The 25,676-nt window shown below is 39.3% G+C and overlaps 1 protein-coding gene across 3 annotated transcripts in view; it reads right to left on the bottom strand.

Moving 5' to 3' along the window:
- The window catches only part of Ca-alpha1T (Ca[2+]-channel protein alpha[[1]] subunit T), a 114,311-nt gene that overhangs the window by 10,957 nt on the left and 77,678 nt on the right, over positions 1-25,676 (bottom strand). For 2 of the 3 annotated variants that reach the window (XM_069110374.1, XM_069110376.1), the window contains 12 exons: positions 25,462-25,613; positions 24,850-25,053; positions 10,115-10,271; positions 8,542-8,697; positions 7,997-8,131; positions 5,810-6,100; positions 4,079-4,230; positions 3,810-3,956; positions 1,614-1,779; positions 899-1,245; positions 475-667; positions 248-397 (listed from right to left, as the gene is read on the bottom strand). In XM_069110374.1, the coding sequence (XP_068966475.1) occupies positions 248-397; positions 475-667; positions 899-1,245; positions 1,614-1,779; positions 3,810-3,956; positions 4,079-4,230; positions 5,810-6,100; positions 7,997-8,131; positions 8,542-8,697; positions 10,115-10,271; positions 24,850-25,053; positions 25,462-25,613 (2,250 nt within the window). Of the gene's footprint in view, positions 1-247; positions 398-474; positions 668-898; positions 1,246-1,613; positions 1,780-3,809; positions 3,957-4,078; positions 4,231-5,809; positions 6,101-7,996; positions 8,132-8,541; positions 8,698-10,114; positions 10,272-21,642; positions 21,764-24,849; positions 25,054-25,461; positions 25,614-25,676 lie in introns of all 3 variants that reach the window. The other variant, XM_069110375.1, reaches the window with a different exon arrangement.

Here is a 25,676-nt window from a genome sequence, read left to right as displayed (position 1 = left end):
AATGTGAAATATAGAGTATTCGAATTCGATGGAACAAATGAAAATCAGTGCTTTGATTTAATTAGAGAAATACGACGATTAAAAACAAATTTATTCTATTTCATACTGTTGAATATAATCTGCGCAAATCTCTTTGGCGTGTTTTCTTCGCATTTTATATATAATGAAAGGGAGAAAGAAAGAAAAAGAAGAGAAACAAACGTAAAAGTCAATTTAGGTTAGAATCACGTTAAAGAGAAAAACGTACCCTCAGTATTCCAAATATTCTTGGACTACTCGCCGACAGTAAGGACATTGATAAGTCGATTATGGAAATGATCACAAGAACTCCGTCCATAATATTCCATCCTGAAGTAAAATAAGCGTCGGATCCGTACAGCATACCAGATGCAACAACCTGCGACAAATTGTAATCCGTTTTCGTAGAAGATATTCTCCCTCTTTTTCGCAGAGATATCAAAACTTCTTTGTTACCTTGATAAACATCTCAACAGCAAACACCGCGGTAAAAATGTAATTCGCAGTGGATAAAAAAAGTCTCTCTCCGCTATCCGGTGGTATATTTGGTCGTTCCATCGCCAGTGTGATACAATTCAGACCAATGAAAAAGAGAACCACGTTATCGAACCATCTTTGATCGACTAACCGCCGACATAAAACGCGAAATCTGAAACGTAAATACGTTTGCAATTTGTGGAACGATCGTTCGTTGTCAAATCGAGGAACACTCAATCATAGTAAAAATTTGTATCGAATTTTCATTTAAAAAAAAAAGGAATATTAAAAAATGTATTGACTAATTCGATCGTATTTTTCTTGTTTCGAAATACTTGAAGTAAATAGATTTCTTTTTAAGAAAATATCGCACATAAAGTGTCGCGCACACACACAAACGTACCTGTTATTCGGTGGAAAAATGTAAAGCGAGTAATCATCACGTTCCTTAAGGCATCCTTTCGGTTCAAAAAACATGAATATTTTTTTAATTCTCTCGATGCTGCTTGCACTACCATGACCATTCAAGGGAGGCGTCTGTTCGTCTGTACGGGGATTGTCATCATCTTGATCGGGAAGTCGTTTAATTCTGGGCAGTGGACCAGTCTCCATTGACAGATTATTGATTGTACGTGCCGTTGAGCATTGCATAGGCACCTCGTCTAGAGGTAAAGTTTTTCTCGTCGGCGACTGAATGTTTTCGTTTCCACGCAACGAGTTCCTTCGCGAAAGATCGCTAATCCATCGCATCTTTAAAATATATTGATCCCCATGATTACTTTATTACGAATTACCAAAGTTTATCTTTCGTAATTGATTGCTAGAATATCTTTTACTTGGAAAATCAAGTCGTGTTGACGATTAATATTTGTAAATTTCTTCGTAAAAATGTAACTCTTATTCCTACGGTATTATTACGATTTTGATACAAATTTTCATATTTTCTATGTAAAATATGTCAAATTTGAAATAATTTAATCAATTCGATCTCAAAATCAACCGACGATTAATTTTGAAAATACGTTTGCGTCTTTTCTACACGCGTTTTTCTCGATATCTGGACTTTTAATATACGCGAAAAAGAAATATCGCGTTTTGAAATTTTTGACAAGACTCACCTGATTAGGCGTTGCTGTGTAACGCCGTATAGAGGAGCTACGGCTTGCGATGGAATTATTAGGGCTGAGACTACGATTATTGCTTGTTAGGACGGTCGTTCGATTATTCGGTGTGTCGCTTTGCGTGTCGTTTCTTATCGAACCGTGTAAATAACCGCCGTTGAAACTGAAAGGTAATTTTGCGAAAATTACCACGGCAAAGGAGAAACTGGAGCATAAACATGATCATCTATTGTGAACAACGTTTATCGCGGACTACGTTACTGTTACATCGGTGTTTCGAATACGACGTTACCATCAATTTGCATTACTTGCATATTTCGCCTCGACAACATTCTCCGGCAAATAATTGAACAAGAAAACAGAATTAGTAATTTAACTTGTAGATATTACGTTTGACTATGTGCATAAATAAATTTACCTTAGTTGCGATATGATGAATTATTGAAAACCTAACTGGCGAACGAACTGCCACGAATGGATTTTTACCATTTCTTTCTATAGTACACTCGTAGTTTCAACGTAAATGATATCTTTCTATTACGCTTTAACGATGGTATTTTAATTCTCATTACTCGATGTAGTTTTACTACTCGCTATGCTTTATGCAACTAAAATCTTGCGATTGAATTTTCATCGCCTTTTCGCTGGATAACCATATGCAAATGAGGAAGAAAATAATGGTTTAGCAAATTTTCAGTTACAGCGAACCAGTTATGCCACGTATTACGCAATGACCGAGTCGTTAACCAATATGAAGTATTTATGGATGACCGTAATCATCTTTGACAAAGATTGATGTTACTTCCCTTAAACCGGTTGCACACGTAACTGCATACTCGTGCGGTATGCAAATCTATTGCACAAGTATACGCGAACGTTTGTGCGATAATAGTGTGCCCTGTGGGGGCTATACGACCAAGGTATACTCACACAAAAAATTACACGGCTTTACACTGATTAAAAATTGAAACAACGACTTCTTTTTTTTTTTTTTTAGAAGGTTACAGTAAGATAGTGAAGCTCCACAGTCGCGTACTAAAGTACACACAGAGTTAAAAACAGAGTAGCTGTTTAAAAATTGGTCTTGAGTTTATCGAAGAAGTTGGAAGAATTCGTTTACTAGATGACGCGTAAGAAATTTTTTTTTTTTTAAGGAACCGCAGTTGGTCGGAATTTCGAAGAAGATAGCAACGATCGCTTCTTACAACTCTTTCATCTGAGGTTGCGATGGAAATTTAAAAAGCACGCTCTGTAGATTTATGACTGTTACATGCATACTGAAAATTTCATGTATAAAACTCGTAAGGATTATGAAAACCTAAGCTAGAGGGTGGGTCAACAAACAAATTGTAGCTCCCACTCCAAGGAATATACCTAAACGTTATTTTATATTATTCAACTATTATCTGTATTACTTTATTAATGCCACACAGTGGCTGCAAAAGATATTTCTACAGCACCACAGTTGTTATTACCTTTACAAGCTAACTAAATCCGACTGTATTTTGTATCATTTAATGAAAATGACAAAAGTTCGATACTATGAGAATGAAACGTAGAAACTAATATAAAAAAAGAGAAATAAGAATATGTATGTCGGAGATGATGACATCGGGACCTTTCTTTAGAATGTTCGGAAAACCCAATACCCTAATCCAGATGTTTACGACAACAACATTTAAACAATAAACGAAGAAATAGTGATGCGAGCACTTAAGGTTCATGACTATGAGTTTGGGCTCGAGGTGACATAATGAGTCACCGAACGTATCCACGGTCACGGGAGGAACGTGTAATAACGGAAGTAGGAAATAGTTGTGCAGCAAAAACAGAGATTGACCCGAGGAGTGGGAAAAGGACTATATAAGCTGATTGAGTTATCGAAAGAGTAATCGTGTATTACGTTGGCGTTCGTCATCCCGTGGACCGTGGATTAGTTATCGAACCTGAATTCGTTGTCATCAACATCTGGACCATCCGATCGCCGAGAATATTTGTAATCTGTGTATCGCAACTAATTGTATCAGTAAACCTTTACTGTGACTACCATGGCAAATTCGAGAGAAAGTTCTTCAGACGCCCACGCTTCCAATGCTAATCCGGCATGTACAAATACTTTTCGTAACCACTGTGTGTATTATTTCCAAATATCCTTTTATTACGCATATCGTCTTGATTTTATTCACAACTTACGTTGGATTGGAACCGAGTAGGGTGCTTCGACCGTTATTTAGGACAGTAGCTCTACTAAGAGGTTCGTCCTCCGATTGCGACCAACGTTTCCTCCGTAGAGATGGCCGTGATAATTTCCACGAGTAACCTCTTTGTATCCTTGGCGGACTGTAGCAAGGAGCAGTCACGTAACTTACGAGTCGGAAGATTATATTCATCTTCGCATTTCGTATAATTTATTTCAAGTTGTACTTCGTGGAAAACAGATATTACGGGTGGGACGCACGTACCTTGAACTGGATGATTCTCTCGTTGCTGGATTAACAACAGCAGTGACGAGGCTTATTCGTCGAGGAAACTGTCCGGCAATAAGGTTTTTGGTTGATATTTTATTTGAAACGTCTGGTAGCTTCAACAGGCCGGAAGGAATACTACACTGACTCTGGAAAAATAATATTTTCGTAGAAAGTTACTGGAAGTCGATGAATATTTTCAGCCTGCTATAAGAATATTCAGACATTTATAAAAGAATGTTAAGCTAGAAAATTCCAATATTCCATTACAATTGCTATTAGGTTAAGTAAAAAGTTCTGAGCGTTTTTCGCTAGATGTCTTTAGTGAGCCATATCTCACGATGTGCACATCGCATCGAGTCATAGTATACACCGATTTCAAGGTGATATTACGCATCAAAAAGGTTCTTTGTCAGTTTTGTGTTCGGTGAAGCCAGTTGTGTGTTACAGCGTTCGAAAATGGAGATAAAAAAAGAGAAAATTCGATACATTCTTCAGTACCACTACGACCAAGGTGAAAAGGCGGAGCAGGCGGCCAAAAAAATTTGTGCTGTTTATGGACCCAGTACAGTATCGAATGCAACAGCAAAGCGGTGGTTCCAACGATTCCGTTCTGGTAATATGGACGTCGAAGATGAGGCACGCTCTGGTAGGCCAATCGTCGAAAATGTGGATAAAATCATGGAAATCGTCGAGTCGGACCGGCATGTGAGCACTTATTCCATTGCCCAGGAACTGAAGATTAGCCAGAAAACCGTTTGGAACCATTTGCATAAGGCTGGTCTCAAGAAGAAGCTCGACGTATGGGTGCCACATGAATTGACGCAAAAGAACCTTTTGGACCGAATTGATGCCTGCGATTCTTTGTTGAGACGTAACGAAATCGACCCATTTTTGAAGCGGATGGTGACTGGCGATGAAAAATGGGTCACATACGAGAACAACAGCCGAAAAAGATCGTGGTCCAATCGCGGTGGGCCGGCCCAAACGATCGCCAAGCGTGGATTAACGGCCAAGAAGGTTTTATTGTGTGTTTGGTGGGATTGGAAGGGAATCATCCATTATGAGCTGCTCCCATCGGGGCAAACACTTAATTCGGACCTCTATTGTCAACAACTGACCAGACTGAAGCAGGCGATCGACCAGAAGCGGCCAGAATTGGCCAATAGGAAAGGTGTTGTGTTCCATCAAGACAACGCCAGGCCGCACACATCTTTAACGACGCGTCAGAAGCTCCGAGAGCTTGGCTGGGAGGTTCTATCGCATCCGCCGTACAGTCCAGACCTGGCACCAAGCGATTATCACCTTTTTAAGTTTTTGCAAAATTTTCTTGATGGTACAAAACTGGCCTCAAGAGAGGCTTGTGAAAATGAGCTGGTCAAGTTTTTTACCAATAGGGACGAGGACTTCTTCAACCGCGGAATTATGAAATTGCCTTCAAAATGGACAAAAGTAATCGAACAAAACGGCGCATATTTAATCTAAATCGAATAATCTTGACTATGTTAATTTCATCGTCGAAATAAAGCGAAAAAGCGCTCAGAACTTTTTACTTCACCTAATATTTATTTCTTCAAATAGATCAGATATATTTGTTATATATTTACCGAGTGGCAATTACTTCGAAACGAGTACTAATTATTAATTTACTTTTTAGCCTAGTTACACTTTGCCACGATACGAGCATCGTATTAAACAACGCAGATGTTCGAAAGATAGTACACGTACGCCTGAACGATCGATGGATTCGATGGACAATGCCGCTGTAGGATAAACAGCTCGACAATTTAGATCTCTGTAGCCGACATCGAGCGTGGTGTTGGGTGAATCCTGAGGGGTGGCTGCCGTGTGAGTAATTATCGGTGGTTGTCCAGCAGCGCCCATCATCTTATTCTCCTTTTGAATGTTACACTTTGGCTCGTCCATCTGATGCTTCCATACGGTGTTCTGCTTTTCCCTGCTGTTGTTGTCTTTGTACTTGCGCAACTCCTCAGCGCTCTGCCACGAATTCTTTCGATCCTACGTTCAAATATTTACACGCTAAGATAAAATCGTTTTTCAGTTTTCTTCTCGCGCGTACAAATGTACGTGCTGTCCATAAAAATGCGCAAGTAAATACGATGCAGCACGTGGCCATCTTCGAGACGAAGATCGTTGTGTCTCACAGGTTGACGAATAATCGGTACCGTTAAACGATCGGTGTGATTTATTTCGAAAAAATTTGATTAATTCGAGTGATCTATTTCTACGAGTGTAAACCGGAAATAATCGCCAAAGACATATATTTAACGTTTGCAAAAGTAAATGTTTTAGAATTACTTTGACGTTGATTCGTGAAATTGGAAGCTAGTGATTTCATATTAGAAAATAAATTGAAAGGAACGTATGCTATTAAAAGTAACGTTGTAAGAGATGTTAGCGAAACTGATCCACGACAAACATCGAGATAAATGGCGCTCGAATAGAAAGTAAGCCATTATTCGTCACTTGGCTCGAGCATAAGAGCAAAAGACAAATGGACAAGTGGATAGAGCGTGAGTTATGCAGACACTCGGGCGAATGAAGATAGTCAATGTTGGTTCAGATAAACAAGCGAAGTTCATTTTTAGATCAGATAGTCGCTTGTACGAGGATACTTCAAGATGATAAATTCGTAAAGATGGGCGTATCATTTTCGTGTATCACGAAAGATGAATTATTCGTTGCAGCTTTCTATAATGTATACTTGCGTCAAGAACATATTACAAGCAAACGGAGCAAACCTCTAGGAAATTCACGAGAAGCAAAATGGAACCAAAATGGTATCAAAATGAAAGTTAACACGGAATCAAAATGGAAAGTAAAATGAAACTGAACTGAAAATCCGAGTAAAATCAGGATAAAGATCAGGAGGATGGCTATGCAAAAAGTTCAAGGATTAGAATATGAAATATGATGGAAATAGTGAAATATTTTTGACATCGTCCCAATTCCTCCTATTTTATATCTGAAAATATTTGTTCTTCCAAATACCTGTACTCTCGTTGTGTCGAAACTACGAAAGTAAATGCAGCGTTCGAGGAACCTGGAATTCTAAACTCAGCGATTTCCTAAGAAAAGTAAACATTTTATCCTGTATAAAACTAAAGTATTGTTTGATTTATGTCTTCCTTAGCGACGCAAGCAATTTTTTTGCCAGGAGATTCTAAGCAGACGCGTGCTTTATATATTTTAATTTGATTAATGGTGATAGGAGCTGTCCACTGATCAATAAATAAAGCTCCTTTGATAGATTGCTCTTTACCCTCTCTTCTTCCAACAAATTGCTTCTTGCACAGAATATTTCGCAAACCTGTACGTATACATAACCCGAGATGATCGATAAAGCCTGAAGAGGAGAAAGATGCAAGAACCTCGTGACGAACCTGTAAGTTCTCATACTGTACTTCAAATATCTTTGGCTTTTTCAGTTATGGACCAGCTGTTGTTTACATGATTAATGTATCCCAGAGAATATAAGACGATCCATACGAGATCTCGCTATGTTTACAGAGAACAATTCCAAAGTGAATCTGTTTGTTCACGTTACTCGTTTAGGGGATATTTTCTGTCCAAGGGCACCATCCAATTGTTGAAATTTAGACAATTACAACGTCTCTTTTGCAAGTTTCTTTTCTTTTTTTTTTTTTACTCTTTTTTAAACAAATGGAAATTACGAGGATTCTATTAATTTTTCTTTTTCATCGATATTTTTTCTCCCATCCGGATCCTACGATCTTACAATTATTTTACGATTCTCCGGATCCTATCGTCCTATGAGACTTATTCTTGATTATACGTCGAAACATTTTCGCTAAATGATGGAAATTCTGTTGAATTCTGAGATTAGCGGTCGCGTGGTTACTATCGACGATTAATCAACATCGATCTTCTTACCTGTGTGTATGTGTCGCTATCAGTGATCGAGTGAGATCTCGATATTCTCGAGGAACCATCGTCACTGCCCATGCCTGCTTCTTTCGCCGCGAGTCTCGCCATCTCTCTCTGTTCTCGCTCTCTTCTTTCATTTCTCTGGAAAAGTTCATGTTTCGATATTTATAACATTTCGCAACTCGCCGTACACAGCGAGTGAACCGAACGAACTGGCCCAAAACTATAACGTTTATATCGATGATCAATAGAGTATAATCGAGTTGTAAAATATTCGCGAATTTTATTCAATTTCCAGTAACCACAAATCGATTTATACGTTACGATAGACGACAGCAAAATACTAGATATTCGATGTCACGGTTTTAATCGTTAGACTCTTAATTTCACTCGACTCGGATACAGGAAACTCGTTTAATTAATTAGAGGGTGGATTTACGATAAATTCTCGATCAAATTTCAGTCGCTCTATGTGGTTAATAACGTGGTTAATAATTCTGGTCTGCGCCGGAATTGTCCAGCAAATGAACGTAAATTAGCGACAAACGTACCTCGGAGGAGAATCCTTCGACGAGAATGGCGACGAGCAGATTGAAGAGGACGTAATTGCCGAATGTCATCAACGCGACGAAGTAGAGGGCCGCCCAATGAGACGTTTTCTGCATACCATTGAACAACACGACGTTCCAATCTTCCTGCGTCAAGATCTATGTAAAAAGGAAAATGGAAAATGCCTGTTTATACGCAACACAAGCGATCGATGGTTACGCTTCAAACGATAGGCAAAACAGAATGTTTCTATATTCACGACAAACAAAAGTATTGAAGCTAGAAAGTTATTCTGTCTTGTTGAATCTGCTATTTAATTGCTCTTAATAGTAATAATACAATCGTTCGTGTATTCTTAGAAATAGGAACTAGCTTATGTAAATCATCGTTATCCGCTAGTTCTACACATTGTGATAAGTTGAAGGGAACGAAAAGAAAAAGAGGAGAAGACAGATGAAAGATAGCAATGTACGATCAGTATCCGGTCGATATTCTTACTCTATGGAATGTCAGTTACTTGCGGCCGCTTAATCGCGAATTTCTCTCTGCGTTCTCTCCGCGTTCTTCTCGGCAAAGGTGATTTTATTTTGATCTTTCTCGCCGCGGCGTCTCTACAACATGGCAACCAGCATCACAACAACGTACGGTTATTTATTCAAAAAGGGTAAGACGATGATACGCGACAGCGTAACGTAATCCGTGTAATCGATTAACTGCTCTCGGGCCGACAACGAACCGTGTTAATCGCCGCGACAAACAAATCGTTATTCACTCTCCGTTTAATTCTATCGGCAGTCGCGAGAAATCACTGACGAGCCTCCGACGATCCGAAGGGAAAGCAACCGAGAATGAAAAAATTCCAGTGGAAAAAACGTATCGGTTAGAACAAAAAAAAAAAAAAAGAAAAAGAAAAGAAGAGAAGAAACTCGGCGGCGGAGAGAGAGAAACTCGTCGACGCGTTGCTGATCTGTTACGAACGCGTTGTTAATTAAGCCGTGTGTAGAGCAAAGATGGGCATAGAGGAAGAGAAAGAACGGAGAGAAAAAAGAGAAACAGAAAGAATGGAGAGAGAGAGAGAGAGAGAAGAAATAGAGTAAGGAAGAAAGAGAATAGGGATAGGACAAAAAGTAAAGGATGTCCGTATATGCATATATTTCGATCGCGCGATATCAAGAAAATGAGCTGGAAACGCGATGGAGCGAAAAAGCCAGAGAAAACTGTACATAATATTATGTGACACGTACATATACGTATATAGATATAGATATGGATAAATATAGATATAGATACAGAGTTACAGGTACAGATGCAGATCATAGATATCTGGATATAGAGATATAGGTGGACACAGACATCAACATAGACATATAGATATATAGATAGAACAATAGACATAGAGATGGAGATGGAAATAGTAATAGATTATAGGCATAGATAAAGATTAAAGATTATAGATATAGGTGTAGATATAGAAATACCATGTGCATATATAAATACTTAGCGCATATACAGTAGTGTATTTTTTATTTTTTATCTTTTTTTTTTTCGGTGTAAGAGAGTGGGGAACAGTGGTACCTGAAAGACCGTGACAAGTGCCCAGACGATGTCGTTGAAATGTTTGCGATCACAGCGACACATTGGGTGCCGCGAGACCACCTCGGCACAGGTGCAGGGCCGACTCCGGTCCGCCCACATGCAAAACTTACCCCCGAACAGGTACATCCCTAGGATGCTGCAACCGAGACAATCCGCTGGCCTAAAGTATCACCGCGATGAACGACGAACGAGAAAGAAATTGGGGACAAGGGATATACCGGTTGCCACACACACCGTGAAGCGTCTTCGTTTCTTCTTTCTTTCACATTTCTATGAATTTTTCGTAAAGCCAGATATCTCGTTTTCCATTTTCCTTTCGCTCCATTTCCAACGATCTGTCCACGTACTTTTTACATCCACTCGATTCGACCGAACTTTTTCGTTGTAGCTTACGTCTATGCTCTTGTAGAACGTATCAAGTGTATATCGTGTAAAACGTTTGGAAATTTTCGGTTAAAGGTATGGCGGAACACGACTGTCGTGGTATATTGGTCGAATCGGTTTTACGATTACGTTGGTGTCGTATTAACCGTATTAAGTGTATCGACGTATCTACAGGGTGTCGGAGAAGATCGGGGCAAAATTCGTACTACGTGTTGCCGAAGCCAAGCAGATAAAAAGAAGCTTCATACAAATTTGTGTCCGAAGATGCTTTATCGAGGAATTATGTGCGTTCTTAAGCTCCTATTAAGCGTTTTGGAAGTTGTAATAAACGTTGAAAATTTCTTCTTTCTGCGAGGATTCAGGCTTCCTCTCGTCGAACTGAGTGACGAATTCTTTCGAGTAGTCCTGCCGATACAGAGATATTAGTAAATGTATTTTGAATACACTGCGAAAGCTGGTCTTCCGTTTCGCGTTTTCGTCAAACGAAGAACAACTTCCCCAGAAATTCTCGAACGCTTGTAATTTTTTAACGAAATATCTTCGGACGTAAGTTCGTACGAACTTTTACCATCTACCTGACCTCACTAACACGTACTACGAGTTTGTTCCCGACACCCGATATATCCAGATGTATCCTAATATATAATAGGCACACGTATGTGTACACAATATGTAATTACAAGATATTACACATACGACATATACGCCTCGAAATTGCTTCCAAATTTCTTACTTCTCAATACGATCACGACAGTGCTGTCTCACCATGGTTAATGAAATTTCAAAAAGTAACTGCGATATATGCATAAAAATTGTTTACGACGAGCGTGGAAATACTTTGTCGAGTCAGCGTATATAAACCCGTGAGAGCACGAAAAGCCGAACAGGCGTTGAATTTGTATAGTATCGATCTTCTTCTGCGGGGCAGGTTGTAGGTACAACGGAGAAAACGGCCGGCGCGATTCGAATGTAAAGCTATGGTAAAAATACGTATCCGGGTTACGTAATCCCTTAAGCGGCGCTTTGGATGTCGGTTCGAATATGGCCGTGAATATTTTAAGCGGTAATTTCCAGGCGGAATTGCGGCCGCTGTTCGCCACTGCGTTAGTTAGCGCATTGTTCATCGCCAGGAAAATTACCTCCGAGCTAGAATAGAAACTGAGATTGAATACGTATTTAAGGAAACTGCGGATTATGGTGCAGGCGCTGTCTAGTTCGTCGAGACAGCTAAGGCTAAGTATTTGCGTCGGCTGTTTGTTCGATGACCGAGCTTTTAAACTGTTTCCACGTGAAACGGACAGCGTCGCTGGAAACTATTTCCACGACTTTGTTAATGTTGATTTTAGTGGAAACTGGTTGAAACGGGTATCGTATAGTTTCAAGCAAACTATACTGCGTACAGGGTAAGTCGCGGTAGCGTTCAACACGGCTGTTTTCTTTCAAAGTATTTAGGTGGCTGAAAAATTCTTTTCACGGTGTTCGTGGTCCTCTCGCATGGTTTGACCCTTTCGTGATGTAGCGCGAAAGAGACAAAAGGAAAACGAAGGTAGTATAGCACTGTGAGTATATTCACCGTCGCGTACGTAACGCATTCATTAATAATTATTTCTTATGGAAGGTTGAAAGATACGTTGCTTTTTCGACGGTAGAAGTGCAAGAGATCATTTTGAAATTATTCATTCTGCATTCTTGGTCGCTTTATTGCACCGTGAAAGGGTAAAAACCCAGGCAGAGTACAGTTATCGGTTTCGATTAACCTAAATAGGTCTCAATCTTTTAACAATATCTTCCGAACTAATATCGATTTCCCTTTATTTCGCATTTAAATTGAATATTTAACATTTTCTTGCTAATTTTCAATCGACCACCGTCCACCTCAGATATCATCGCATAGCGTAACAAAAGTCGTAAAATATGGTAAGATCGTCATGCAATCGACCGTTTGGAAGCTTGACAAACGTATCTGTCTCAAATGACAAATTCAAATTCTTTTCTCGTGCCGTTAGAAAAAAAGAGATCGAAACATTCGACTTATGAAATTCTTCTTAACAAATATTTCCACAAACAACGATAATAACAACGATCAATTAATAATCGAATAAATAAATAAGCGAATCGAATCGACGGATATCGAGCGACGAATTATACGATTCGATGACAGACGTTTTATAAAAGGAGACACGGTCGAATCGAACGAATCGTTGCGATTAAAAATAACAATTGACTCTAGGAGAACGAAGACACTTGGCGGGCGGGGCGTTTAAGCAGGTATATCGGGTGAACAGCAAAAACAACTGTCACTCGAAGCTTGTACAGTCACATTCTGCAAGATCGGCGGTGTCTGTCCATTTGTACAAATGCCGTGTATCCTGTATTCGGACGAGAGAAAACAAACAGGCGTACGTGTGTCATGTAACTTGTATATATTATATATACGTTGTTACCAAGCGAATATTACACAAGCTGCGTGTATAAATTGTAAGGAAAAACTGTACGGCGATAGTAATAAAAATTGCGGAAGAAAAATTGCATTAATTGAATTCTGATAGTAAAAAGAAAATTTTTAGATTAATGTCTGTGGATAATAAAATTGTCGTTTACGTGAATAAATTCTCGTCATATGCCGTGTTTCGCGTTACGATCGACGTTACCGACGGATATGGAATATATCGAACGAATTGGACGAAATTTTGTCTACAAACGACGTATGTATGTTTGAGAACAAGAGGTTTGGACAAATATAGTGGAAATTTTATTAGACAAAATACATAAGCAACAACTTGTTCTCAAACTCTACTTTCGGGCATTCTTCAAGCTTCTTAATATGCAGCAAACTTTTCTTCCCACACATATAGGGTGGTTGGTAACTGGTGGTACAAGCGGAAAGGGGATGATTCTAGGCGAAAAAAGAAGTCGAAAATATAGAATAAAAATTTTTCGTTTGAGGCTTTGTTTTCGAGAAAATCGACTTTGAATTTTAGCTCGGTACGCGTGCACTTTATCGCGTCTCGTTATAACGGATCTCACTGTAGATCGTTGTCTCGATGGAAAAATAAAAAAAAAATGTTTATTCTATATTTTCGACTTCTTTTTTCGCGTAGAATCACCCCCTTTCCGCTTGTACCACCAGTTACCAACCACCCTGAATATCCTTAAACGAATATCAACGTCGACGTGAGATTGAACTGAAATTCAGTAAATTCAATTGTTGCGACAGACCGGATGAATCAATTGGGAATTGTAAATTAAAACGATCGTTGTACCGTTACACGACAACAAAGTACCATCTCTTCCGAAACTATATGCACGATACGAGCAAGAAGAAAATAGAGTCCCGAATAAAATGATAATAAATGACAACAAAAATAAATGAGATGTACGTATCGACAAACAAACTAACCCGAATAGTATGGCCAAGAAAAATATGCAAAGATACGTTTCGGTATTCTTGTTCTGTCACGCATGGAACTTGTACACGAACTCGTGTCCAATTCTTCTGAAACATCCAATACACAACAGAATCGGTAAAAAGGAAATCGACATTGATATTCGTTTTTTGTTTGGAATACGTGTCGTTTGCTTCGAAGATCCGATGCGGACGAGAACTACCATCTCATCGCGCTAAATTTCGCCTCGTTGATTCATCGTTATTCAACAACTGTACGTATCTAACGATACTCTGATGCACTCTGATGCCAGTTCGCTATTATAAATACGAATTTATCGTATCGGATAACGCGCCGTACGTCTGCGTCGTACTCCAAGACAAAGATACACCGTATGCGTGAAACATAATTTTTAAATTTCAATTCAGTTACGTCGGTTGCAACATGACGAAAAGTGAAACTAATAGAACCGCGGCGAAATATATGTACCTGTCGTTGCAGAATGTCACGGTTGACGTTTATTCGGACAAAAAAAACCAGGAGAGAAAGAAAACGGAGAAAAACAAAAAAAAAAAAAACAAAAAAGAAAAAAGGAGATAGATAAAATAAAACGGCAAAGCGTAAATATATATATATATGTATATAATATATAATATAATGTAATAATAATCTCTAAATATAAGTAAGGTTAAAAATCTGAAACGAACTTTTAGCGGCTGGTTGCACAAGTACACACTAGCTATCGGTATTAGCAAGTATCTGTAATATTGTTGTTACGTATCTCATATATATGTCTCTAAATTAATAAGTCTACCTGGAATTCTGAATGGCACGGGTATTTGGGTATCGGGTAAATAAAGGTGTCTATCTACAGCGGCTAAACGGAGAGATATTAATAGTACGGAAATCGTACGCAAATTACATGTGGCAGACGGTTGTACCTCTTATTTTCTTTCTTTTCTTTCTTTTTTTTTCTTCTCTTTTCTCTCTAACGTGTTAATTTCTATTTGTTCTTTTCTTCTTCTTCTTTTTTTTTTCTCTCTCTCTCGTTTGAAACAATCTGCTGTTCATTCGGTTCAACGGACGTGTCACGCGACGATTTTTAAGCCGACACGCATTGAGACTCTGCTTTACGTGTTTATATCTCGTGTTCGCGCGACGTATCGTTTCTTTCTTTGCCCCCCTTCCCTCCTACAGGTTCGTCGGATGTTCGATTTTTTTTTTATTTTTTCTTTATTTATTTTTTTCTTCTTTTTGGAACACAAAGTGAAAAGTCGAACAAGATAGAGACAGATAGAGATAGAGAGAAAAGACAGTCAGAGTAGGTATGGCAGAAACAGTGTGAATACAATCGAATGAATTAGAGATACAAAATGCGCAACCGAAGAGTCGAAGTCGGATAAACAAACACGTATAGAGAAATTACGAACGTCAATGACACCGATATGTAATGTAAGTACTGACTGAGAGAAGAATGACGCGGAAGGCTCGAGACGTTGCTACACTGTTAAAAAATTCATGGCGTGACGGAACCTGTGACGGTAATAGAACGTCTTCCTTTTTTCTTCTTTCTTTTTTTCTTCATTTTTTTTTCTTTTTTCTTTTTTTGTTTCTCGCTTTTATCGCGTCTCTGATTACTCGCGCGCTTACTCCTCGCGTCTATAAGAACGTGTATCATTGCTAAAGATCATTTTCATCCGACCACGTTATTTATAGATCGCATACATACACGTTATTTTTTTAATATCATGGCACAGGGAGCTCCAACTGTTCAACATTAACTCGGGGCTCGCAGATTTCCGATCCGCGTCGCTGTGTTTTTTTAATTTACGGCTACTTGCCGGCCGTTTGGGAGGATTTATTTTACCGAATGAATACTTGCCATCCTTCTCGATGTACCGGTTAAAAATATTTCGCGCTCGATTGTTGGCGCGTAACGGTTGAAATTGCTCCCACGAGAGCAGGAAGAAAGAATTGATTCGATAAATCGGCACGCATAATTCTCCCGAATAACGAGCTAGCCTTTCGTTGTGTAGTCATAAAAGTTTGCTTGATTCATGGACTTGATACCCGCGTTAAAGAATAATCCCTAAATGCTTCTTCGCTTTCAACGCGGTCTTTGATCGGCTCGTCTTTTAATGGAAAGTATTTTAACGCACTTTGAATCGTTAATTATAAATTATTTGCTCATAAGGAAATATTATAACGACCTGGCCAATTACGTTTGATAAAATGAAATCTTATACGATATTATATCGATCGCGTTCCAGTCATCGATTTAACCGATTTCATATTATCCAGTCTATTTATTGTTCTTTGCATTTATCGTTACGTCGTACGAATGATCTCACAAATCAGGTTCAAATTTCAGCTGAAACTGTTTTGATAACATTCAGGCAATTGATAAATCGTAAGGTTCGCTAAGTTCATTATTCTTCTTCTACGTCTGACAAATGATTTCTGAATCAACTAGGAGAATTATTGCGTTTTGCGCGAGGATGCGAATCGTTACGAGTCATCGAATATCGTGTCGTTGAAGTTTAGTAATTCTAAAGAGCGACAAATTCATTGTACAATGTAAACGACACTAATGAGAATCGGGAAAGGGTTACGATACAATTTCCCGTAGCTTATAACAGAAACGTTCTCGCTCGTTTCAGCGGATTTATTTCGACTCTGCTACTAACTTGCACAGCTGCCTCTTCTTTCGGAAAACTCTGTGACGCTGCACCTGGAGAATAATCATGCGAAACTGTAGGCAATACCTCGCGAAGAAAACTTAATCGCATTAGTAAGTTCTTAAGCATCGTTTATTTTAAGCCGCTTAACCGTGTCGTCAAAATTGAAGCTAACTTTTTCAACTCGACTACGTTTCTTAAGCCCAATACCTGAAGTTGATTCGGAACTTCGAAACACACGCAAAATATCAACGTAACATTTAACAGGATATGTGGATAATTTCCGACCAAAGATCAAGGACTAAGGCTAAAATTTAGAATTCAAATAAAATCTCATGATATCTCTTCGTTTGCCTTGAAACGATAGAATCGTTGGAACGATTTATCTGAAAAAATGCGGATCGATCGCTGGTCAGAGAAAGGAAGGTCAAGGAGCGACACGATGGTGGCGTTTTAAGGGACGTTACTGAAGGTAATCGACGACAAACAGCAAGATAAATGACGTTTCAGACGAAAGTAAGCCATTATTTGTCACTTGACTGAAATAGAAAAAGCGAAGAAAATGGATAAATGGATTCCACGTGAGTTAAGCGATATATAGAAGATCGGATAGATGGAACTAAACGTTCCCAGCTATTTCGCAAGAAGTAGAAGAAGAGTCCATTTTTGAAACGTGAAACTCGGTTAATCCATGGCGGAAATACGCGTTGTTTGAATACTTTTTATGTCTCTCCAGTGTTTCGCGACACAATGCAATTAACGAAACAAAAATTCAACTCACTTTTTATTCGCAATGACCTGCCAATCACGCGAGGAATGTTCGTCGGATATTTAGCGAGACACCGCGTACGTTTAGCTATGTCGCATCGTTACAACGAAGAATATACTGGGTGCCTGACGAATAATTAATCGATAGCCGATCCAAAATATTTCTGCCATTTCAAACGATGAGAAGACTCGCCGGTTCAAAAGTTCGCGATTTTAACATTGTCGCGTGATTAATTTCGCGATAAACGGAAAGCACAGAAGATCAGATTCGTCCCTTGGAAACGTCCAACACCGTGAATTTCGTGGTTAAAAAATTTCATAACGTTAACCTCTCGCTGTCTGTCAGTTTCATCGATACGAGAAAACAAGCGAGAAAGGAAAGATGAGATCCGTGAAATGGGAAATGGAACTTCGTCGAAGTTACGATCTTGGAAATTTCAAGCGCCCCTTTCCAATCAAACCTGACACGCATTATCATTTTATTATCATTGGATGTATTAGAGCCGACAAAAGGAAAATCTCATCCGCGATACATCCCTTTTTGAAAGGAATGTTGCGCATACTCGTTTGTACACAGAGCATACAGGCGGAAAAGTGGTTTAACCCTCTGGCTATGGCGGAGATGGCCGAGAAGTGCTACTCCTCTACGCCACTCTAAACTGCGAGTATGTACTCTGCCAATGGATAGAGCAAAGAGAAATTTCATAGCATCGAAAGTTCAATCATCTATTTAAATATTAGGTCCAATGGGTTTGTTTGTATCTCGACGGAGGAATAACTTCTTAAAGAATGTTACAGTGATATTACAGAGACAAGTCGCGTTGAAAATTGTCCGCAGTTGTGGACTGCTTGTGAAATGGTCTTAAATAATCTCCTCTTTCGGCTCTATTTTTAAAACAACTAATTACGAGACACACAAGGTTTCTTTATGAACGTTCAAAGGAGAAAGGTTATTTAAATCAGGGCAATAGTGGTTGGAATATCCGATGATTGTTACTCGATTTTGTTTTCATCGACGAAACATATAAAAAGGAAACAAACCTACCGTCGCATAAATGTAGATCTTCCTCGTTGCTGTACGACGAACAATTTTCCAAATATTTCGAATAATTTCGCTGTAAAAGATTGCCAGAATCACTGGTCGATCCTATGGGAAAGAGATTTGCGCGTGCAACCAATTAAAAAATAACCGCAACAACATTTATCTATATACGTGGTGAGAGAAAAACGAAACGTTTTAGTTATCGATCGAATATTTGCGAGATTCGCTAGAGCGGCCGTTGCTATGGCGATCTTTCATAACGAGACGACTAATTCGCCAAGTAAAATGTCAATTGTTTAGGAATTCTGTGAGCTACGGGCCTGTACAATATCGTTTTTCCTTTATTATAGATTCTTCCTTCGGAACTTATCACCCTATAGATTTTCACTATCAAAAGACAGTCGTTCCATTTAAAGCAGTGGGTGGGGCACTTTTACACAGTTTTGCCTGCATTTACGTGCCGTTGTTATAGGAACAAGCGGAATTCAGAAAGAGATCAAAAGATTTAATGCGACTTCTCCCTCGTTCTATCTCTTCTACCGCTTCAACCTTTTTCTTTAAATACAGACACGCAGGCTTGGATGCCAGTTTCATTTCGCGAGCCAAGCTTCAGCCCTGATGCAACCGGGATTTTACCTTCTTCAGCGAAGAAAGAAATCACGGTTAGTTATAACTTTTGCTTTAATACGAGAATCGAGTAATTAATACGAATATGAACAAAAATGAAGTAATTTATAGGAAGTTTGGATTATTCACGCTATCGTCGGTCAGGCTATGATCGAATTACGAACGACGAACGATAAAAGTGACGTTATTTGGAAATATAGTAGAACATATTGCGCTTTAATCTAAGGAAATTCACGTTAGATTCAGCATCGAATAGTTTCAACTCGATTCGGGAGATATGGACAAAGCGAGAAAACGCTTAGTTCTGATTTAAATAGGGAATTTTTAAATCGATATTTATCTTTACACGGGGAAAATATATATTTGCCCGTAAGCGGAGAATTTTGGAGTTTAACAACCGTGTGCAAGATAGCGTCGCGCTGAAGTTAGAGATCCCTGTGCGATAAAATTGCTCGAACATCGTTACGCATTGTATTGTATATTACCCGGATTGCCGTTTTTCACAGTGTAACGGAATGTCGTATGATGGAATGTAGATATTGTAAGGAAATGTGTGCATATCGAAAACACGGTCAGGGCCAACAGCGATGAGAAGCAGCAACAACAACAACAACAACAACACCAACAACGATCACTTGGGAAAGGACACGTACCAGCATGCAAAGCGTATAATAGAATGTGAACGATAATTAACATGCACGGCACGAGCTTGTACGATCAATCGAAGTAAAAGCGATCAAAGCTGGAAAAAACGCTGATATACGGGGGGAAAAAAGGTCGGCGTTTTCCATCTATGCTGATGCGACAATTCAAACAGTCTCACGGTTTAACAGAGGAAATTTCTCAACAACCTTTTTACCGGGACGCAAAAAAAGGAAAAAAAAGAGAAAAACACAGGTGAAAAACGTATCAGTCGCTTGTTCGATCGATGATCACGTCACAGAGAAGAGATTTTGTGAAAAAAATTTCGTGGCAGCAGGCTACAATAAGTGAGAGATATTATGCACTTGCGACGACCACAACCAAGTAACAATAACAGATGCGAAGCTTTCGATGCAAAATCGTTGTTTCGTACGCAAGATACGACGCTTTATCGCTATTTCTTGCGAGCAAAGAGCTTATATCACAGTTCTGTAGTTTCTTCACGAAAATATCGTTTGTTCGACAGCATCGTGGAATATCTGAATGGAACAACTGCAAGACACAGTGGTCATTGGACACTCTTGTGCTACGACCGGTTTTATTGGCTCTTCTTTTACGATGAAAAACAGAATAATATTTTCTTAGATGTGATGTAAGATCTTTCGTTCGTCGAGTATATCGGCACGTTTCTTGAACGGTTTCTAAATGTCTCATACGCGAATCTCTCTTTCTCTCGTGTTATATCATCGAGATTTAGCGATTGTTTGTAACGAAAATAGAGAAATTAGATCCATTAAGATTCTACTAACTTTGTATTTGCTCCTTTCGTTACTAAACGTTTCCACACACGTTAACCTCTTTTCGCGCGAACGTTACTTCCAATCAGTCAAATTACCGATATTCTCAAAAACCCAACCCCTTAATTCGTACGATTAAATAAAAAGAATCCCTCGTTTATGTAAATAGAATCCAACTTCGTTGGACTTCCATGTACACAACGATCGGAACGACGACAATTTGAACGATTTTAAGACCAGGATACATTCCTTTGATAACAAAAATTTACTAAAATCTCTCGGTGACAAACGACGTCTCCGAGATTGTCATTGTACGATTCGAAGTAGCAAATGAACGACGCAGGCCGAAGGCAAAGGGTCAATTACCCTTTACCAGCATTAGATGCAAAACGATCTTCTAGCAGCGACGACAAAGGACGAACAGGTCAAGAAAGAACCCTCTTGTTTAATACAATTGAATTTCGGTGAAAAGATTCGCGCAAAGAACGAATAGAAACCGTGCGCAGAAACGGAAGCAAGACAACGCTAAAGAATCGGAAGCAGCGTAAGCATGTCCGAGGGCCAGCTCGACGCGCTGCGATGGCAATTGTGAGAGCCGCGAGGCGCATTTTTAAAAACAAAAAGAAAAACGCACTTCTTTACTCTCGCTAAGCAGCGACTGCGGATTAAGACGAATAAAGAAAAAGCGAAGAAACATCATCTCAGGTACGGTCGTTCGAATGATCCGTGGCCTCCTCCTCCTCCTCCTCCTCCTCCTCCTCCACCTCCTCCTCCTCCTCCTCCTACCTCGATACGGCTCTGCATGCCATTATAGAGTATATAATTTTCGTTTCGTGTATGTATCTCTCATACGTTACCTTAAGGCCTCGCGATAATCATAAACGTAGCAGATGACGTCTTTCGGCCGTTCAATGACGAATGTGACGATATATTGTATATGTCATACGTATATATGTATTATTGTATATAAGGGCATATATGTATATATATATGTGCACATATATACATATATCGAGGTAACTTAGCATACGTGGTTGCATGTGTATGTAACGTTAATATGTATATATACGAATAAATATATATATATATAATATAATTATAATATATATAATATATAATATACACTATATAGAGGAAAATAAAGCCCTCGAGAGATACGTGGAAAAGTATCCTTTGTAGGTACCTGAAACACCGTCACAATAGCCCAGAGTAACGAGTCAAAGTTTTTCCTATCACACTCGACGTCAGAGCTGCCTTTCATCGTTTCACAGAATTTGCAACCAAACAGGTTCATCCCGAGAATACTACAACACAACGAAACGTGCAATGTACTTCCTTATCCGTAAATATATAGGTAGATAAATAGACAGATAGTTGTGTAGGGAAAAGAAAAAAGAAGTGAAGTAAGAACGTGGGGATGTAAAGAGAGACAGAGAGAGAGAGAGAGAGAGACAGAGAGAGAATGAGAGAGAGTGAGATAGAAAGAGAATGAGAGAGAGACAGAGAGAGAGAGGAATAGAGAGAGAGAGAGAGAGAGAGAGAGGGACAGAGGAAATAATGACGGGAAGGGGTAGCAAGATTGATAGAGGAAGAAAAAAAATTTAGTTTGGAGAAAAAATAGAGAAGCTTCTCTCGACTACGGTAAATCGAGTCACTTAACAAGTAATCGTATAGAAAGTCTGATGACGGTGCGCTCGTCCTACGTTACAGCGCGTATGCTAACGCAGACTAACGTCAAAATTAATATCAATTCGTCCAAACGAATATCGCGTGCGTAATTCTGTTTGCGTGAAAGCCGGTAGAAATCTACTTTAAAAAAGAGCCAAATCTTCTCGAATGGATTATAGTTGATACTCGTATATCTGTATTTATAATTTATGGCTATTGGCTTTACTTAGGCATTTTATTATCCTGATAGGTTTTAATATGTTTGCTTAAAAATTTAAAGATAGTTCCGTTTATTGATCCTGTGATTTGGAACTATCTCGACAGTGGTATATACTACCAGCCAAAAGTATAGAACCTTGGCGAAAGTGTTATATAAATAAGAATTAGGAATCGCGCTTCCAATTCATGTTCTTTCGAAATAAACGATTGTCGAAGAATGACCTATGTAAATTTCAGTTCCTTCCCGTGAATCATTTCCAAAGTAATAATAATAATAATAATAACAATAAACCTATAGAGAATATAATAAGTAAAAATAGAATAATTGAAAGGACAGTATCGTTTCCACGCCTAATGTCGCAACATTTCGAAAGTCGCCTTCGAACAGATCGAAACTCGACTCACCGACCCGTAATGCTGCAGCGGTAGTTGCTACGAAGGAAATTAATTTGCCACATTTAATAACACACACAGCTTGTCAACAGTCTGCCATGAAAACTAGCAACGAGGCTCATGCTTCTGGCCGATAGTGAATACCATCTGATCGCCTGTGCGTTTCTCGCCGAAAGATCGAAAAACAAAAGCGTGGACAAAAAAAAGAAAAGAAATGTAAAAGAAAAAGAATATCCTATGATGGCACGTAGTTCGAAGAATCAAAGTATTTCAAAAATATCCTCAGTTTAAAAAAATGACGCACACCTTAGTCCCTGGATAATAAGATCAGACATCAAACGGACTGACGATGGCAACAAAAATAACACGAAGCCGATGGCGATTGCGACGAACGATCGATCGACCGTCGGATGATCTCGAGACGCGTGTCAAACCCGCGGGGATAGCGAGAGGCCGTGTTCGCAGCATAATCAAATAACCGAAAGAGATACATATTTATCCATTCGCAAGCTGTCTAATATCGATGACCACACCGAGGCGCACTTTGTAGGCACTTAGAGAGTACATAGCATTAAAAAAAGGAAGAAGAACGGGGCAATAGAATAAGAAAGAAGACGTACGAATACACGAATAATTAATAGGTAATAGTATATATATATATACATATAGCTCTCATACTCGTCGCTAGATGAAAAGCACCATGCACACATGAAAATATATATACATATATATACATATTCATATACGTGTATGTATATATATGTATACATATATATTCATATCGATATTCATATGTATAATAGGTGTCCTCTAATAATAATAATAAAAAAAATGGTAGAAAAATAAATAAACAAATGAGAAAAGAAACAGTATATAATAATAATATACACGTTCGATGCCTCAAGCCATGAGAAAGGGCCAACAAGACACTCCTCGTAGACACGTGCCAACAAACACCCATCGTTCATTACCATTACAACGTCAGAAAACGCTGCAGTCGCAAACGCAACAGTGTGGTAAATAATGTAAAACGAGAGAACTGCTGCGACTCGGTTTCATCTATAATACGTGAGATGCAATTTACGCGGCGATCCATATGCCGTGAGAGAAGATAAAAAAGCGCATAAAGAAGAGAAAAGACAAAAGGAGTATAAAACGGAAGACATAGTCACCTAATACACTTCGTGTTCGAAGAGCAGTGACATACAAGCCCCAGCTCCTGTGGAAGCTCGGAAGCGGACAAGAAGCTGTTCTCAAAAGACAATAAATGTCAACGAGACCCTTGAATCAATCAAATGAAACGAACGCGTTTCTCTACGATGAACAACGTCGCCAAAGGAATATCTGAAGGAACGCGATAAACGCGAATTTAGACTCTACGCTCTTACGCTTGCATCGCGGATCGCTCGTCGCACGGTGAAAGGTGTAACAAGATCTAGTACGATAGATCAATCTCAGTAGATATATCTCTACTTTTGACGAACCGAAGAACGAAACAGTTGTCTCTAATATTTTATGACGTTCTTCCGTAAAAACCTAAACTCGTCAACTCATCCGCAACGCTCGTTATCTCAATCGTCAGTTTGAAAACCACCGAAACAAATTCAACGATTTGATGTAAATATCCTGGCTGCCATCTTTCCCTTTCACCGCGGACGAATCAACCGCGACGCGAATACGAAGCGTGCAAATATAAATTCGCCTTATCGTTGCACGTCGCGCCATCGAGCGAGGATTCGATCGAAACACGGTCTCGTTGACACTTAACTTAGCTCTGTTTCTTTAGTCTCTCCACAATTCGTGATAGTCCATCGATAATCCAGTGATCTTTCAATTCGCTTTGGCTGTCATGCAAACGTTATGCTGATGAGGTGATTATCTGAACGGAAGTAACGCGCAACGTTAAGTCCGTGTCCGTGAACACGAAACGCGTTTACGATCCGACGATTGATAACTGTCCGCGTGGTGATCGCGACGATGATGGCCGACGCGAACCGCGATCCTGGAAACGTGCATCTCGACGATTTTTAAAGACCGACGACGACGTGGCCGACAACCGCGAGCACAATTCCCGGGCACTGGTTGCCTAAAGGGAAAGGGAACAACTTACCTGAATATAAAGATGAAAAGTACTAAAAGGGAAAAGAATACGGCAACGTTATCCATGGTGCGCAGCATCACGAACAGCTGTCGCCGGAGGTTCGGTAGGAAACGCACGAGCTTGAGGATTCTCAGTAGCCGGAAGGTCCTCAACACGCTCAGCCCGGAACTTCCGCTCCTCTCCTCAACGAACGCTTGACAAATCTCCACCACGCTAGACGTTCAACAGAAAATTCCTCCTTTTGCATATACATTGTCGTGCGATATAACGCGTAACTCTTACATTAACAGACCTTTCGAATGCTCGAACCTTTGGAATTATCCGTTCGATTCTAATGAATAGGTATGTTTGAGTTTCTTTATATTTTAAGTTAATACGAAAGACTCGAGTCTTTTCTTCCAAATTTTTGCTTTGAATTCTACCGATGTCACGAGCATCGGTTTATAAGGAATATTCGCAGCGAAATTTGGGAAAAGTTCGTAGTCGATGTATTTTTATGGAATCAATGTCTTGTCTATCGGTAAATTTATCAAATTTTCTAGCTTTCAGAGATACGTGTTTGTTCGACATTTTTTTTTAGAAAAACTTCAAAGTGTTGTTTTATTCGTTTTATTCGCATACCTGAGCACCACGACGACTCCGTCGAAAACGTTGAATCCGTTGCTTATGTAACCGAACGGACCCTCCGCGATGATCTTCAGCAACATTTCCACAGCAAAGACGGCCGAAAATACGATATTGCTTATCTCAACCACTATGGTCAATTGCTCCGGCTGTCGACCGATAAACAGTAAAAAGGATACCACTTTTTCGATGCATATGTATATATGTATATA

The sequence above is a fragment of the Bombus flavifrons genome, chromosome 3, assembly GCF_040668555.2.
Source record: "Bombus flavifrons isolate JBK064 chromosome 3, iyBomFlav1_principal, whole genome shotgun sequence".
Lineage (NCBI taxonomy): Eukaryota > Metazoa > Arthropoda > Insecta > Hymenoptera > Apidae > Bombus > Bombus flavifrons.
Note: the sequence above shows the minus strand (reverse complement) of the source record. Positions and strands in the feature narration are given on the sequence as shown.